This window comes from Sarcophilus harrisii, chromosome 1 (genome assembly GCF_902635505.1).
Source record: "Sarcophilus harrisii chromosome 1, mSarHar1.11, whole genome shotgun sequence".
NCBI classification, from domain to species: Eukaryota; Metazoa; Chordata; class Mammalia; order Dasyuromorphia; family Dasyuridae; genus Sarcophilus; species Sarcophilus harrisii.
Genome location: NC_045426.1, coordinates 584119392 through 584136536, shown reverse-complemented (window position 1 = coordinate 584136536; position 17145 = coordinate 584119392). Strand labels below are relative to the sequence as shown.

The 17145-nt window shown below is 31.7% G+C and overlaps 1 protein-coding gene across 6 annotated transcripts in view; it reads left to right on the top strand.

The window, feature by feature from the left end:
• Positions 1–16855, top strand: part of UBR5 (ubiquitin protein ligase E3 component n-recognin 5) — a 165240-nt gene extending 148385 nt beyond the window's left edge. For all 6 annotated transcript variants that reach the window (XM_012541748.3, XM_003760296.4, XM_023496429.2 and 3 more), the window contains 11 exons: positions 934–1045; positions 1411–1555; positions 2354–2484; positions 3118–3178; positions 3906–4081; positions 4378–4462; positions 6553–6708; positions 6993–7106; positions 9311–9455; positions 11428–11513; positions 16230–16855. In XM_012541748.3, the coding sequence (XP_012397202.1) occupies positions 934–1045; positions 1411–1555; positions 2354–2484; positions 3118–3178; positions 3906–4081; positions 4378–4462; positions 6553–6708; positions 6993–7106; positions 9311–9455; positions 11428–11513; positions 16230–16442 (1424 nt within the window). In that variant the 3' untranslated portion in view covers positions 16443–16855. The remainder of the gene's footprint in view (positions 1–933; positions 1046–1410; positions 1556–2353; positions 2485–3117; positions 3179–3905; positions 4082–4377; positions 4463–6552; positions 6709–6992; positions 7107–9310; positions 9456–11427; positions 11514–16229) is intronic.
• The last annotated feature ends 290 nt before the right edge of the window (positions 16856–17145 follow it).

The following is a 17145-nucleotide window of genomic DNA, read 5'->3' as shown; positions in this document are numbered from 1 at the left end:
ACTTATATACCAGTTCACATTACTTTACTTGTATACCGCTTCTGTTCCATTTTCTAAGAAATGGATATCTATGAATGTATTGCATCATACAACCAGATTGTAATCTTCAAGAGGGCAGGGATGATGCTTTACTCATTCTTAAATACTTGGGCACTTCTCCCAGTATTCTGCACAGAATATTTATATAAAAAATACATAATTAGTCCAATTTTAAAATTAATTATGAAAAATAACCTTGGTTATCTGATATTTTGAGCAAACAATAATGGTCTCTTAAATAGTATAGTTGTTTCTGTTTATTCAAGAATGTAAACCTGGTCAGAAGAAAATATTCTTAGCAAGAGGCAGATTTTGCTCTTTGGCACATTTTATGACACTCTTAAAGGAGATTAAACAAAATGGCCTCTAATATATATTTGGTGACTACAGAATATATAGTATCTTTTTCTTATATAAGTAATAGTTTAAGTAGTAGAACTAGGATGAAGAACATAAATAAGTATTTTAAGGGCATAAATTATGGATGTAATAAATATGAATTGTCAGGTATGCCAGCATTATGCTGGGTTATAAGGAGTGATGGATTCTTTTTTGTGGGGAAGGAGGTACAATTTTTTATCCCTGAATCTAGCACCTTAACCAGAAAATGAGCCAGCATCCCTTTTTGGTTTGCAAAAATTGGTGTACAAAAATTCTTTTTGCCAAATCTTGGAACATTGATCTATTTAGCAAAAAATAACATATAAATTGGAGTGTCATTGAGAAGTTTTCGTGATACCATTCAACCACAATTGTGAACTTAGTATGATCTATAGAGTAAGCATTTTGTTTCTACATTTTTCTTAGAGAAGATTTAATGTGTTAGCAAAAGTAGATCTTTGTGACCTTTCATGATCACTGAACTTGCTTATTACTTGCATTACTTTTATTTAGGTTTGATGCAGAGATTAAGGAACAGAGGGGAGAGAGATCGGGAAAGAGAACGAGAAAGGGAAATGCGGAGAAGTAGTGGCTTGCGAGCAGGTTCCCGAAGAGATAGAGACAGGTATACTAATTATCTCTTTATTGAATTATAATGTACTCTCACTGCTTTTAACCAATAAGTATATAATATGCTTATCATTTAATGAAAAATATGAATCATAGTATATTTTTAAAGAAATAAAATTTTATGATATTTAAATAAAAATACTTGTCATAATCAAAAGTAAACTGGCCATGTAGTGCTTTATAAAATTTTTCATCTAGCAAAGTCAAGTTAACTTATTTTATTAAACTACCTTTTATACTACAATTGGAATTAATGCATTTTTATGTTCTAATACTGTTGCTTCTAGTATTGGGATTTCACTTTGTACTGGAGGGACATAAAGTTATATGGAAAATTTAGTAGCTTTCTTTGGTGTTCAGGGATTTTAGGAGACAGCTTTCCATTGACACAAGGCCTTTCAGGCCAGCATCTGAAGGCAATCCTAGTGATGACCCTGATCCTCTTCCAGCACATCGTCAGGCACTTGGCGAGAGGCTTTACCCCCGGGTTCAAGCAATGCAACCAGTAAGACCAGAATGCATGGGTGAAATTGTAACTAATTGTATTATTTCCCAATATCTTTGGTTTAGAGTTGTATCTGTTATTGTCAAGAAGTCATCCATTCATATGTTCTCAGAGTTATCTATGTTTTTCATCAAGCAGTAGGCTTATGGAAATGCTATGGGAAATATGGCCCATACAGTAACAGTAATCAAACAACTTGGGTTTTTTCTTCTCTCATTATGAGTGATTTTGAAGCATGATTCTAATTAACTGAGTAAATCATTTGTGGATTTCATTTGGTACAAATGTTTACTATTTTAAGTAATTAACTAGAAGTTTACAGATAATGCTTATTTTACAACTTTGTAAATAAGTATATTTATTGAAAGATAAATATACAAGCCAATTTTCCAAATAGAGAATGTCAAAGAAATTTCTTTATGATATAGTTAGTTACTCAGCCACTATTTCTATGTATGTATAGCTATATAGTTATTGGGGAAAGATGAACAATTATTCCAGGAAAGAACTACCACCAATCATGAGGTAGCATTTAGTTATAATTCTGTTATGAAAGTTGTGCATTTGTTTTAGTAAAAATGTTTAACCTTAAATACAATTGGAAATATATGAAATATGGGTGATCGTATTGGATTTGGAAGCAAAGGATCTAGATTTCTCTCTTTTGCCATTTAAAGCCTCTATTACTTATGTCACTTGTATCTAGACTTAATATATGTATATTATGAATAGTCTTCTGTGACTAAACATGGAAGCTTTAGGAGGACTGTTTGAATAACTTTGTTTTCTTGCTTATAGGCGTTTGCAAGTAAAATTACAGGTATGCTTTTGGAATTATCCCCTGCTCAGCTGCTACTTCTACTAGCAAGTGAGGACTCTTTGAGAGCAAGGGTAGATGAGGCTATGGAACTTATTATTGCACATGGAAGGTAAATATATATTTGTGGAGGGAGGGAACCATTTCATGTTTATATTATTTGAAGACTTTCTACTTAAAATATTATGTAGTTAGTACTATATTTAATTTGTACCATAAAACCCCATTCTTGAGTTATCACCAAGTCTTATCCCTTTCGTCTCCTTTCTTCTTCCTCCCTATTCACTTTAAACAAACTTCACAATCAGATGCCTAAAGTTCCAGCATAAGAATATAAAATTTTTGCTTGGTTTTGAGATGGTTCCATATAAAAGTGTTTTCTTGTTAGCTGAAATTCCTAATTATCCCTTTTTGTTGTCCTGTTTTCAAAGAAAGTAGGGTCTCATTGTGTTCAAAGTGTTGATTTTTTATTTTCCTTTTACTTCCCACTTGTATGAAGTGCTATTCTACTGTCCTGGAAAATTCTTACTCATTCTCTAAGATCCAGTTTATTTCTTCTCCACAAAGACAATGTTGATTCTGTCTTGTTGTTCCAAAAAATTTTTGTTCTAGTGTGCATTTTGGCACTCTATAGCTATAGCTATGCATTCTTACTGACTTTTCTGTGCATTTAATCTTTTCTAGATGTTCTGATTGTGTCCTTTTCATGTTTATATAATATACATCATTATTATTTTCTCTCAAGGGAAAATGGAGCTGATAGTATCCTAGACCTTGGGTTACTAGACTCTTCAGAAAAGGTGCAGGTATGAAATCTATTTTTTTATTAACAGGATCTATGCAAAAGTAATTAAAGAAACTTGGAATTAGCTAGTTATCACTACTTGTTCTCCCTAATATTTTAAATGAATGTCCAAAAAATAACAGTAGAATTTATTTTGTTCTCACTGTTTTTTATTTTACCAAAATTCAGATTGTTTACTTGATTCATTCTTCCTATTCTCTCCTCTTTCAACTAATAGCGTCATTAGTAGCCTTTTGTATACTTGAGTACATTTTAGAACATAATGCATAGGGAGCTCTGTAACTTAGAAATTGGTATTTTAAATTAATATAGTTAAAGATAAATGAAGTAGGGTACAAAGGTAAGTATATTAGAAGAAAGGCAAATTAGCAAATGAGGAGAATTTGACCACACTGTTTGCTCATCCTGCAACATTGCTTAAAATGGGCCCTAATTTAAAGCAAACTCAAAATTGGATTTGATTTGCCATGGCTTTAAGAGAACTTGAATTGTTTTGATGGAATAACTTTTAAGAGGAGAATTATCCTAATAATAGTCTCCATACAAAGGGAACTTTAGGCTAGATTATGAGATGAGATTTTTCCATATATTGAATGTAGTCAGCAGTACAGAAAACCCAAATGGTTAAACATTCTAGTATTATTACTATATATATGAGTTTAAAAGTTTGTGTGCCCTTCCATAAGTAATCTCTATAAATTAATCTCTGGTGTGTTCTTTGGTTTTAGGAGAACCGAAAACGACATGGCTCCAGTAGAAGTGTAGTAGATATGGAATTAGATGATACTGATGATGGTGATGATAATGCTCCATTGTTTTACCAGCCTGGGAAAAGGGGGTTTTATACTCCAAGACCTGGCAAAAACACAGAAGCAAGGTTAAATTGTTTCAGAAATATTGGCAGGTAAGAAAATAACTAATTTTAAATTTTGATTATTAAAAAATGTTGGGTTTTGGATTTAATTACATACATACATTCACTATAGAATCAAATTCAGTTGGTTTATAAAGCCATACATACATATACAGGCACATACACTTTACTTGCATCACAAATCTTAAATATGAATTTTGCCCTTAGAAGTTACCTGGTAAAATTAATGTTTCATATTTAGAAAATATTTAAGTATGTGTTAATGCCATACTTTGGTATTGTTTAAGTTGCAGCTTCATAAATTTCCTCTTATTTTTCATCTTCAGAATCCTTGGACTCTGCTTGCTACAGAATGAACTGTGTCCTATCACATTGAATAGGCATGTAATTAAAGTATTGCTTGGTAGAAAAGTAAGTGATTCTAAGTAGCCTGATTTTGTTAATGTTTATAAACAATAGTGTTAATAATACATCACATTTATGTTGTGCTTTACAGTACACAAAGCACTTTACGTACATTAAATTATGCTTTTGATTCTCACAACAATCCTGAAAGGTAGGTGTTATTATTCCCATTTTATAGATAAGGATTTGGAGGCTTAGAAGGGATGTGGTTTTCCTAAAGTAGTAGCTACTAAGTGGTAGAGCCTTTACCCATTGAATTCACTGAGTAGAAATCCAAGTTCATTTTTGCACTCTACCACAATTGATAAAATAATTTACATATCTTTTTTTGTACATAATTTAATATAAAAAAAATCAAATGTACTGTATACTATTGTGCAGAGTTACTTTTTATGTGCTGACAAAATTGACAGATGTTCATTTAAAATGAAAATTACAAGTGGAATAACAGGATATCCGAGGAGATTTCCTTAAAACAGACTTTTATGAAATGATTAGCCTGATAATCAGCAAGTGTTACATGTAGAAATTTGGTTTTATTATTCCAGTCTGGGTGAAAGTGTGAACATTGCCAGGTTATAGAATTTACTAAGCACAGCTAAATATTTTAATTCAACAAGCATTTGTTAAGTATTGAGTTATGTACCAGACCATGTAGTAAATGCCATGGCAAAAATGAAACTTTCCTAGTAAAGAGCTTGTATTCTAGGGGTTGGGGAAGAAGGGGGAGTTAGATACATATAAAGTAATTTCAGGTGGAAGGAATAGTAAGATAGTAAGCTTTAGATAGAAGGGATAGACAAGTTATTAACTATTGAGGGAAGGGGGAAGTGTTCAAGAAAGGCTGAATATAGGAATAACACTTGTGTGAAACTTGTAAGGGAGCTTGGAATTTCTAGTAGTGTAAATAAGAAGAGAGAAGGTTTTTTGAAAAGGGAAAGAGGATACAGTCCATGTGAAGTTATAAATCTGAGAGATAGAATATCATGTGTAGTTTGGTTTTAATACCAGATATATGATGAAAAGTAATTAGGAAATTAGTTTGCAAAGTAGGGACCATATTGGAAAGGCCTTTATGTGTCAATAAGAGGAATTTTTTTTTTTTTATTCTGGAAGATAAGAAGAATGGGAGTTTCCTAAATTAGGAAGATGTATAATTCAAGAATGTTATTTTTAGTTGCTAAGTTTAGAGAGAATATTGTTATTTAGTATCCCTGATCAGGATATTATTGTCTCTATCCCCTGTGCCTAGAACATGATAGGTACTTAATAAATTCATATTAATTGGTATCCTAGTGAATATTTTGTTATATTAATGTCTTATAAATAAGATTGATTGCTTTCCTTTTTATGTCACCATTTATCAATACAGTCTTCTTCCTCTTCTTTCTTCTCCAAGAGCTTTCATTTATAACAAAAAAAAAATGAGAAAAATTAATTCATCTAAAGTTCAACATTAGCTATAATATTCCACGATAATGTAATTTAGACTTAAAATTTTAATATTGGACAAAGGGTCTTAAAGATCATAGATATTAGGCCTATCCACTTATTTTGCAAGTGAAGACACTAAATTCCTAAGAGACTTAAGGGAGCTAATCCAAAGGAACACTGATAACAAATACTAGGGTTGACATTTCAACTCAGGCCTCCAGTTTATTGCATTTTCTCTTCATATGTGTTCATCTACATTAATATGCCACCATTCAAAAAGAAATAACAAAAATTTTATTTGGTATACCGTTATAAATGAAAAAGGATTCAGTTCTCTAGAACATAAGAATGTTGATGATTTTCTTTATAAACTAAATTTCTCTCTGTTTAATAAGCACAGAATAAGAAATGTAAAAGTTCATTTAAAAAATTAATTTATAGTGTCACATGACCCTAGAGCACATTGTTAGAACCATAGGTGTATTAAACTTAACCTCTCCAGAGGAAAATTATTGTTGCACTCTCTATTGTGATTTTTCTTTTCTTTTCTTTTCTTTGGCCTAAGTTATTTGCTCTAAACAGCAATATGAATAATTTCATGTAGTGATATAAGAAGTTTTTTTGTAATATCATGAAATATCTTTTTTTTTTGTTGTTGTTAGGTTAATTGGCATGATTTTGCATTCTTTGATCCTGTTATGTATGAAAGTTTGCGTCAACTTATCCTAGCCTCACAGAGTGCAGATGCTGATGCTGTTTTTGCAGCAATGGATTTGGCATTTGCAATAGACCTGTGCAAAGAAGAGGGTGGAGGACAGGTAAGTAAAATTCTGTCTGAAGTATTTATTAAAAGTATATTATTATTCATAAAATATTGAATTCCTGAAAAGAATTACATAAAATGATTAATAATGAACATATTCTAATGTTTCTAGTGTAGGTTTTATTATATATATGTATATATATATTGGCTTTTGAATTGTTTTTAAACTTAAAAAGTCTATTAATTGTTTTTAAGAGCTAGTGTATCTTTTACATCAGATTTTTTTATTTTTTTGGTTCCAAATTTTTAAGCAAAACTTTGCATCTTCATTTTGCACAGGTTGAACTAATTCCTAATGGTGTAAATATACCCGTCACCCCTCAGAATGTATATGAGTATGTACGGAAATATGCTGAGCACAGAATGTTGGTAGTTGCTGAACAGCCTCTACATGTAAGTTATTATTATTTTAGAATTTTTTGCATAGTCTTAGTATTCATGAAGTATAGAAACCTAAAGTCTATTTAGCCTTAGCGATATATTTGGTGTTTCTTGTTTATTATAATTTTAATGCAAGGCTGAATAATAGCATTGCCTAAATTTTGTATATATTACTGAAAGCAAGAAACAAAGGAGAGAGAACAACACCTCAAAAGCAGTGCTAAACATGAGAGGTCCAGTAGGGTCTTGTGGGACACACTTTCTATTTGCCTTAAAAAAAAAAAAACTTGGTATAATTAATAGATAAATCAGTGCCATCATTTGGCTTTCTAACTTAGCTGTGGTAAAATCTTGGCAGGAGTGTATGTGTCGTCATTCTTTAAACTCAAGTAATATGAAAACAATTTTAGCTCTATGTAAATTCACATTATTCAAATTCAACTGAAAGAATTTTGAAAGAAATCTGCATTCCAAAAATACACCTGATAACTTTAGAGTACTCTGCTTTCTCTATCACTTGTGCCCCTCAGCTTGACATTCTGTGTCTCCCTGCACCCCCTGAAAAATCCTTATTAAAAAAAATGTATCCCTTCAAGTGAAAGCTGAACAAACAAGAGACTGCTGCACTGGATTGAAGGCTTGTCTTGAGAACTTTGCCCTACTCTGCCCGCCCCCCTGCCCATGTGTTGGGTCTCAAGTGTCTGTCTTCTGTCGGTCTACACTTAGATATTGTGTGTCAGTCCCTAGCTCCAAGCCCCCACCCTCCTCGTGTAGCTCTCCATCATGTCCTTCAGCTCTGTGCCTGCCCTCTCTGTCTCCCTTCCTCCCTCTCTACGGACAAATAGTCACATTATGTATAACTTGCTTTGTGTAAATATCTGTAGAACAGTCCACTTCATTTAAAATGAGAATTGTAGTGGAAAGAAGCATTTTCACGTTTGAGTGATGAGATTCATTTGTTGTTGATTAAGAAATCTGAAGATCATCAGATAGCCATGTCAGTGGGAACTAATGCTTGACTCCACCAGCTTATCTTCTGAGATTCCCTTCTCTGCCTTCCACTATTGACCCTCACTATCTGTCACCAGGACCAGGCCTCTTTAAGCCTGTTTCTTAGAACTGTCCTATCCATAGGGTTGTGATGATAAAATTAGGAAAAAATCTTGTGCTTAGGCCAGATGTTATTCCTATTTCTTTATACAGTTCTCTTCTCCCAGTTTCCATTTGAAACACTATCAAGACTTCTGATATTCCACAATCAGAGATAATCTTTCTTTAGAGACAAGTCAACAGCAGTTAGACCTTGGGCCTTCAGTCAAGAAAACCTGAATACAGATTTGACTACAGACTTTTTAATAGTTGTGTGACCCTGGATTACTTAATCTCTGCCTCACTTTCCCCATCTATAAAAAGAAGATGATAATAACATCTATTTCCCAGGGTTTTGTGGATCAAATGAAATCAACTTTGTAAAAAATGACTGACATAGAATAAGTGCTATATAAGTCCTTCTTCCCTTCTCTGTCCTTGCATAGCATTTGGTTTACGTTTGCATTTAATTTTATAACGTGCTTATCTTTGTAAATGTTGTTTCTACCCACTGTATTCTAAATTCCATAGTGCAGAGAACTATGTTCTAGTTGATCTTAAAAATCACCAAGCAACAGGGTAATGACTTGACTTAAAGCCATCTTTTATGGCAGTTGACTATTGTATATTAATTTAATTGATCTACCATTTTCCTCCTATTGTTGCCTAATTGATCTTTCACTTTTTGCAACACCTTAAACTTTTAGTTCATTCTTAAACAAAATGTTCATAACACAACTTGACTTCAAAATTATTTCTTTTTCTTAAACTTACGATACATTCCTGCCTCATTAAAATAATAGATAACGCTGATTGTTTAGATGTTTCACATCTAACTCTGCATGACCCCATTGGGGATTTTCTTAGCAAAGATACTGGAGTGGTTTTTTGCCATTTCCTTTTTCAGTTCCTTTTACAAATGAAAAAACTGAGACAAACAGGGTTATGTGACTTGCCCAGAGTCACAGATAGCTAGTATGTATTTGAGGTCACATTTGAACTCAGAGCTTTCTGACTCTAGGCCTGACACTCTCTTTACTGTCCCATCTAGCTGTCCCATAAATAAGTAATTGAATTGACTAATATTCAGGGGAGAACAATGAAAGTAATAATTTTTTTCATTATAGGCGATGAGGAAAGGTCTGCTGGATGTCCTTCCAAAGAATTCATTAGAAGATTTAACAGCAGAAGATTTTAGACTTTTGGTAAATGGTTGTGGTGAAGTTAATGTGCAAATGTTGATCAGCTTCACTTCTTTCAATGATGAATCAGGTATAGTTTTGTTTATTTCTTTAAGAAATGAGATATTGTTGCTAATGTAATCAGTCTGTTGACATTTATTAATTGTTTATCTTAATGACAAATTACTAAAAAATGTCTGCTAAACTGAGAATACAGCTATATTTAATTTTTAATTTAATTTAATATTTAACAGCTATGTGATTTTTAATTTTATATTTCGCACCAGTAAAATGAAGAGATTTTGTTCTTGGATGTCTTCTGGCACAGTCTTCTGATTTTTTTTTTTTCTTTCATTCCTGTTTTCACACAATTTACACACATGATTAGGAAGGCATAAATTAGTATTAAGCTAGGAGAAATACCTGTCTTCCCAAATCTTCAAATGGTATAAAGCCCTGTTTCTTCCTTCCCAAAAATTGTAGTTAGCTCCTTTGGGGACCACTTTTATGATTTCATTGATTTAAGGAACTTCCAGTGACTAAAAGCTGATTTGAACCTGTTCTGCAACTTTAGAGTCTTAGAAAGTTATCTTGGGCTGTTAAAAATAAAATGACCTAGTCATAGTCTTAAACTAGTAAAAGCAAGACCTGAATTTTATGATTTGAATGATCAGCACTTTTTCATTATATTCCACTCTGAATTTTTTTTACCACTCTGCTTTTAAAATGTATAATAGAAATATTTTTGAATGTTTTCATTCAGTACCATATATTTGAATGTTATATTTTTATTTTAAAAATACAACTCATGCCAATGTTTTAAATAAATATATTAGAATCAGTGTAGCTAGAACCTCATTATGGTGAAAACTCATAATATACATACAAAACATTTTCTATATTAAGTGCTATCTCTGCCTCCCATCTCTTATATCAGTGTTGTCAGACTCAAATAGAAATGGATCCCTCCAGGCTGCATATTGACTTAGAAAACTACAAAATAACATCATATTTTTATCTGGTTCAGACTGAACTTGGGGAGTTCACAACAATTTGAATATGACACTTGTCTCATAAAGTAATGAATCCAATCTGTTTTGCACTTTTATCATGCTATATAATACTTTGGCTTTCTTCATCTTTCCACTTTCAATATGCCATCCATTTAAAACTAACTTATAATGTACTGCCAAAATATGCAGAGTAATAAATTATAAGGAAGAATGAGGTGATGATTGTGGCACACATCTCCATTCTCCTACTGGTTAATAGCACTATCTTTGGGTTCTGCATACTGGAAATAATGTTTTTTAACAATGTATTATTTAAATAAAACAAAAATAAAATATTTTGACATATGATGGTAAAGAATTTTACCTGTATTTTTAAGATTAAGTGTATATCATGATAACTCTCCCATCTCCCCATTTTTGATAAAGGAGAATTTGGAGAAGGATAATGAAGATAGTTTAAATATATTAGTAAATAATTACTATCAAGGTAGTAAAACATTCTTCTCCTAATATTTTATGATATCAGTACTAATACTGACATCAGAACTCAAAACCCAAATCTAAAACCAAAATAGACATATCAATTGCCCTGATAGGTTGGAGCATTTAGGAAGTAAGATTAGAGTCATTGTTTCATTTCAAGTATAATCTTATGGGTTTTTATTATTATTATTGAAGCTTTTTATTTTCAAAACACATGCATAGATAATTTTCAACATTCACCCTTACAAAACCTTGTGTTTCAATTTTTTTCCTCTCCCACCCATCTTCTCCCTTAGATGGCAAGTAATCCAATATATGTTAAACATTTCCATAATTACCATGCTATGCAAGAAAAATCACAATCTTATGTTTTTCAGAGTGCTTGTTCAAATTGATTTAGATTCTGACGCATCTTCAGAAGCTTTTATTGTGTGGGTCATGTACCTAAAATGTTACATATGAACATGCATAATTTTCATTATTGAATCTGTTTCTATTGTGAGAAAATACATAGTGTTCTAAAAATAGTATGTTTCAAAAAATTGCATTTAAATTATTTTTTCTTAGGAGAAAATGCTGAAAAACTCTTACAGTTCAAGCGGTGGTTTTGGTCAATAGTGGAGAAGATGAGCATGACAGAACGGCAAGACCTTGTAAGTCAAATGCATGTATTATAAAATATTTAGAAGGAAATTTAAGGTGAGATTTAGATTGTGAATAATATTTCTATTGGAATCTAGAAATAAGAGACTGAAATGTTAATCCTGTTTTTTCCTTGGGGGAGTGAGGAATGTTTACTAAGGACAGAACAAAGTCCAAAAATTTATTGGACTTATCTTTTTACAATGTATACTACAGATCAATAGGTCTAGTCAATTCTTAACTAATATGTTTTCCTTGATATAAGAAAACAGTGATGATCTGTCATTGACAATATATGTGCATTTCTGTTTTTCAAATAGGTCTGATTGATTATTTTATATTCCCTTATTTCTTCTGATTAGTAGCATGTATTTTTAGTATTTATTAATTTAATCAATGTTACAGTCTATAAAGGATAAAGTGAATTTAATGGATATAGTTTGATTCAGTAGATATTTATACACATACACATATAAAGTAGGTATACACTAGATACTAGTGACATTAATGAAAAACTGGGCATTCTGTGCTCTTTTTGGTTTTGTTTTTTAAAGAATGTGGTAGAAAATGGCAAACTTTATCTGTTTCAATGAATATTTTTCCAAAATGGGAGTATAAAAGTTTGGTATTTAATCTAATTTGTTGAAACTTTTCTACTGTATGAAACTTCACTCATTACTCTTAAATTCTTACTTCCGTAGAAATTCACAAGAAAAACATTCCACTAGAGGACTATTAACAATTGATAGTTGTGATACCTGCTTACTTATCCTTTGGGAAAAAATAGAGAATAGCAATTCATTTCGGTTCATTTAAATTCTGGTCTAGAGCCATATTTTTCTTTCTTCCCTCACTACCTCTACTACCTTTTTCCCATTCCATGGTCCATTTCCAGGATTTTGATCCCTGAGGCTGAACCCTTTAATCAAACAGTAAATAATTACTATCCTCTCTAAATCTTGAACCTTTTAAAGGCTGTGTATAATCATGGGTTCTTATGGGTGAGTCATTAAAACATAGCATGTTTCTTTCTTCACATGCAAAAGAAGATTATAATAATATGGACACCATTTTACCTCACTAAGTTTTTGTACAGATGTTCTTTTTCAGCCTCAAATATGTAAATATGTGAGTAATTTGCCTAAGAAAGATTCTTAAAATAGATAGTTTTTTTTTATGCCATTAATTATGGGTGTGCCATAGTAGTTAGCTCACTATATAGTTGTCTTTATAGTTACGTATGCTTATTTTTTTTTTTATATAACTATATACCTATAGTTCATCTGTGTTGTCTTAGGAAATTTTAGTCCAAGTAGAAGTAATTATTGTATATGTAAATATATTCTTTAAGACAATTGACTGCCAGATAACATATATATGTCAACACATAAATTTCCGTTTCTCTTGGAGAAAAAGACCTGGGATTAATTCCTTCCAAAGGTGGAATTTGAAAGTTTAAAAAACTCATCCTTTTATCAAGTTGAATTTTAAATTCTGCCATTGCATGTTGAGAAGCTCACTAATAACTTCTTAGGACCACCTTTTAAGTGGTCTCAGGTCTGTGGAAATATATTTCCTTCCCTTAAATATTAGCCAGATATTATTAGTCTACCATGAAGAAGGCACTGTGATAAAGCCTAATAATGCTGGATTAAGGCACAATCTGTGATCTCTCGATCAGACTTGTAGTTGAGGGTAGAAGGGACTTTTACACGGATTACTAATACAAAGTTAGAATAAGTCCCAAATAAATTTCTCTGAGAATTATCAGAATGTGAAAAGTTGCTTACAGTAAGTAGAGTTGAGAAAAACAATTTATGGAATAGCTAATACTACCTCAGTTGATCATTGAAGGTGAATTTCAACAGATTAGAGCAGAATTCTCATCTCTTCATTTCACACACAAGGGAAGGGGGGAAACCACGAAAAAAGATAACTAGGATTTTGTCAAATACAAAAGGTTTTTTTTTTGTTTGTTTGTTTGTTTGTTTGTTTTTTACTTTAAGCTCATAGGCCTGGGGCTTTCTATGAAATATTTTATCCTTATATCCTTAGTAGGGATTAGGTCACATTTTTATCACTAAGAATCTTATCTTTTGAAGTCAGAAATAGTTTCAAGTGGTAGCTCTTTCCCTAAAATGGTTAAGGCTTTTTTGATAGCCCTTAAATCAAAGACTTACACAACTGAAATGATTAACAATTAGTTATGAATCGCAATATTCAATCCCTATCTTAAACAACATAAGAGACCCCTCAGTTTAATCTTATAGCAGGCTACCTTACTTAATATGTGACTTGCCTTCTTCCAAACCATTTAGGGCACATTTATACTCAGAATTAAACTTAGTACTTCCTCGAGGTGTACAAATTTCATAACACATAAAAACCATGTGTCCAGTGGAGAAAAATTCTTTAGTCTTTAAAAGTTCTGTTACCATGCAAAGTATAAAAAGGGTCATATATTTCTTGAACTTTAGAAAACACTAACAATCTTTTTTTCACCCCTTTTATGTAATAAATTCAGACGTTAGCTACTTATTATTATCCAAATGAATCCTTTCCATTTAGCAAATGAAACATTTAAATGTTATTTAATGCTAGTGGGACTCTAGAGACCTGGGGTCTCCAGCTTTGTTTTTTTAAACTGGGTGAATCATTTTTCGTTTCTGTGGGTTTCATTGTCCTCATCTATAAATAATGATTTTGGACTAGATGATTTTTAAAAGCTCTCCTTTCCATTCTAACATTCTCTGTTTTCTCCAATTCCAAAGAAATTACATCTAAATAAAATACATGTTTTGGCTCTTAAGAATGCTTCACACGTTTACCTTTTACCTCTTCTTTTCCTTTACTTCCTCCCTGCACAGGATGCTCTTGCCATAAAAATTTTACTTTGCTTGCTAGCTATAAATTCATTTTTCTATCTATATATTCACTTTCCTCTTGTAAACTAGCCATGCAGTTTTTAATCTTTTTCTGTAAAATAGAACAACTGTTCACTTTTGTTCAGACTAAGTTCAGACTAGATTCCCTAAAACTTTGCTTCTTGATCTGATTCCTAACTGGAATTGCAAAGAACAAAATTAGTCTACATGCGCGCTTCCTAGTTAATTCAAGAGGATGGGTGCATAACCAGTTTTTAGAGACAGTTCATCTTCAGATATATTAGCATTTATTATCAATTGAATGCAAAAAATACAAAGAATGGAAGTAAGTACCTTAAAACTCCCATTTTAATTTGAATCATAATTTGAATATGGTTTGTCATATGTAAACTGCATGTACTAATATTACAGATATTAGTTCTGTGTCAGAACCAGAAAACTGGATCTATTATTGACTTCGTGATACTAGACATACAATTGACATATTTATATTCTTTTAAAATTCGTATTACTATATTTCAGTTTAATTTCTCCCTCTTCCCAGATTGCCAACTCAAAATAAAACTTCAGCAAAACTGGGGAATACATTTATATAATTCAAGATAGATTGATAGATAGATGAACAAACAGATCCTATAGTGTTCTACCTTTATTCCTTTACTTCTAAAATGAAAGCTTGGGAAATGTCTTCTTTTATATATTCTTTGACATGAAGTTTAGTCATTCATTATGATTTCACAGCATTCTCTCTTTTTTTTTTTTTTTTTTTTTTAATTTTTTCTATTTAATAGCCTTTTATTTACAGGATATATACATAGGTAACTTTACAGCATTAACAATTGCCAAACCTCTTGTTCCAATTTTTCACCTCTTCCCCCCCCCACCCCCTCCCCTAAATGTCAGGATGACCAGTAGATGTTAAAATATATTAAAATATAACTTAGATACACAATAAGTATACATGACCAAAACATTATTTTACAGCATTCTCTTTTTTAGCCCTCCCTTTACCTTTCCATTCTCAAGAGTGTTTCTTTATAACCAAGAATACGAAATAAATAAATAAACAAACAAATGAATAGATAAATAAAAAAGGAAGAAGGGGGGGGGAAGACATAATAATAATATTCCCTACTTGGTGATTTCCACATCTGTTTTATCTTGTGCTATGTTTGTTTTTCTTTGGCATTCATACTATTTTCTTGGTTTTGCTTTCATTTGGCATGATTTCAGATAAATCTTCTCATACTTTTGTTATTTAATGAAATATTTCCTCTTATTCCCATAGAAAAGTAATATTTCATCTCATTCATGTGCCACATTTTTATTTAATTCATATAAGTAGATGTACATCTTTTCTAGGTCTTTTCTACTACACAAAGGAATACTATAAAAATTTTGGTGTATATGAAACCCTTGTTTTTGACGATCTTCCTAAGTGTTTCTGGGCATTTTTGATAGTGACTGAGAGAAATCATTATCATACCACTGCCATCTATTAGGGGAAAATGCTTGAAAATTGACCGTAGAATTAAATGAGTACCTTGTAGCAGGGTAACATATCACTGTGTGAAAATGCTCTATTAATCTTTCTCTTTGGAGGAGCACCATTCCTTAAATATTCATTTACCAAGCTAGTTCAAAACATTTCCACTATATTAGTTTTTTAGTGCAGGGAAGTATGTATCATCTATCTAACAAACATCTAGGGAGATAATAACACCACTTTGAATAAATTTTAAATTAATTCTAGTGTGTAAGAATTATATAAAAATATAGTAAATTAGTAACAACTAATATGACAAAACCAGAAAATATAATCCTAGTTTTATTTCTATTTAGGTTTACTTTTGGACATCAAGCCCATCATTGCCTGCCAGTGAAGAGGGATTTCAACCTATGCCGTCAATCACAATAAGACCACCAGATGACCAACATCTTCCTACAGCAAACACTTGCATTTCTCGACTTTACGTCCCACTTTATTCCTCTAAACAGATTCTCAAACAAAAATTGTTACTCGCCATTAAGACCAAGAATTTTGGTTTTGTGTAGAGTATAAAAAGTGTGTATTGCTGTGTAATATTACTAGCTAAGTTTTGTAGATTTTTCCATTTGTCTATAAAAGTTTATGAAAGTTAATGCTGTCATACCCCTGGTGGTACTTTAATGATTAAATGCAAACATTCCTATACCAAGTTTGTAACCTATAGGTCTAAGGAGCACTAGCAACATTTGTCTGTAACTGTTTGCTAGTCAATAACTTCTTGGCCTAACCCCAGCCAAAGATGACAGCAGAACAATATAATTTACACTGTGATTTATCTTTTTGCTGAGGGGGAAAAATGTAAAATGTTCTGAAAATTCACTGCTGCCTTTGTGGAAAGTGTTTCAGCAAAGGTTCTTGTATAGAGGGAGTAGGGAATTTCAAAATAAAAAATTAAGTATGTTCTGTGTTTTCCTTTTAACTTTTTTATGGTGTTTAATTTGTGGTTGGCTGCAGTTGTGTATCATGTATATTGAACTTGTAAAAAGTTCTTGACATTCAGACCTTAAGAGTTGAAATCACTTTTTACCTATGAGACCACTTTCATTGCGTTTTGTTTTGGTTGCATTGAGCTCTAGGACATTAGATAATATCACTAATATTTTGCATGTAATTTGTTCATTTGAGTGAGGGTTTTTTGTGTACATAAGGTGGGGCCAATGCACAATACTTTATATCACAATCAACATTTTTTTTTTTTTATTTAAAAAA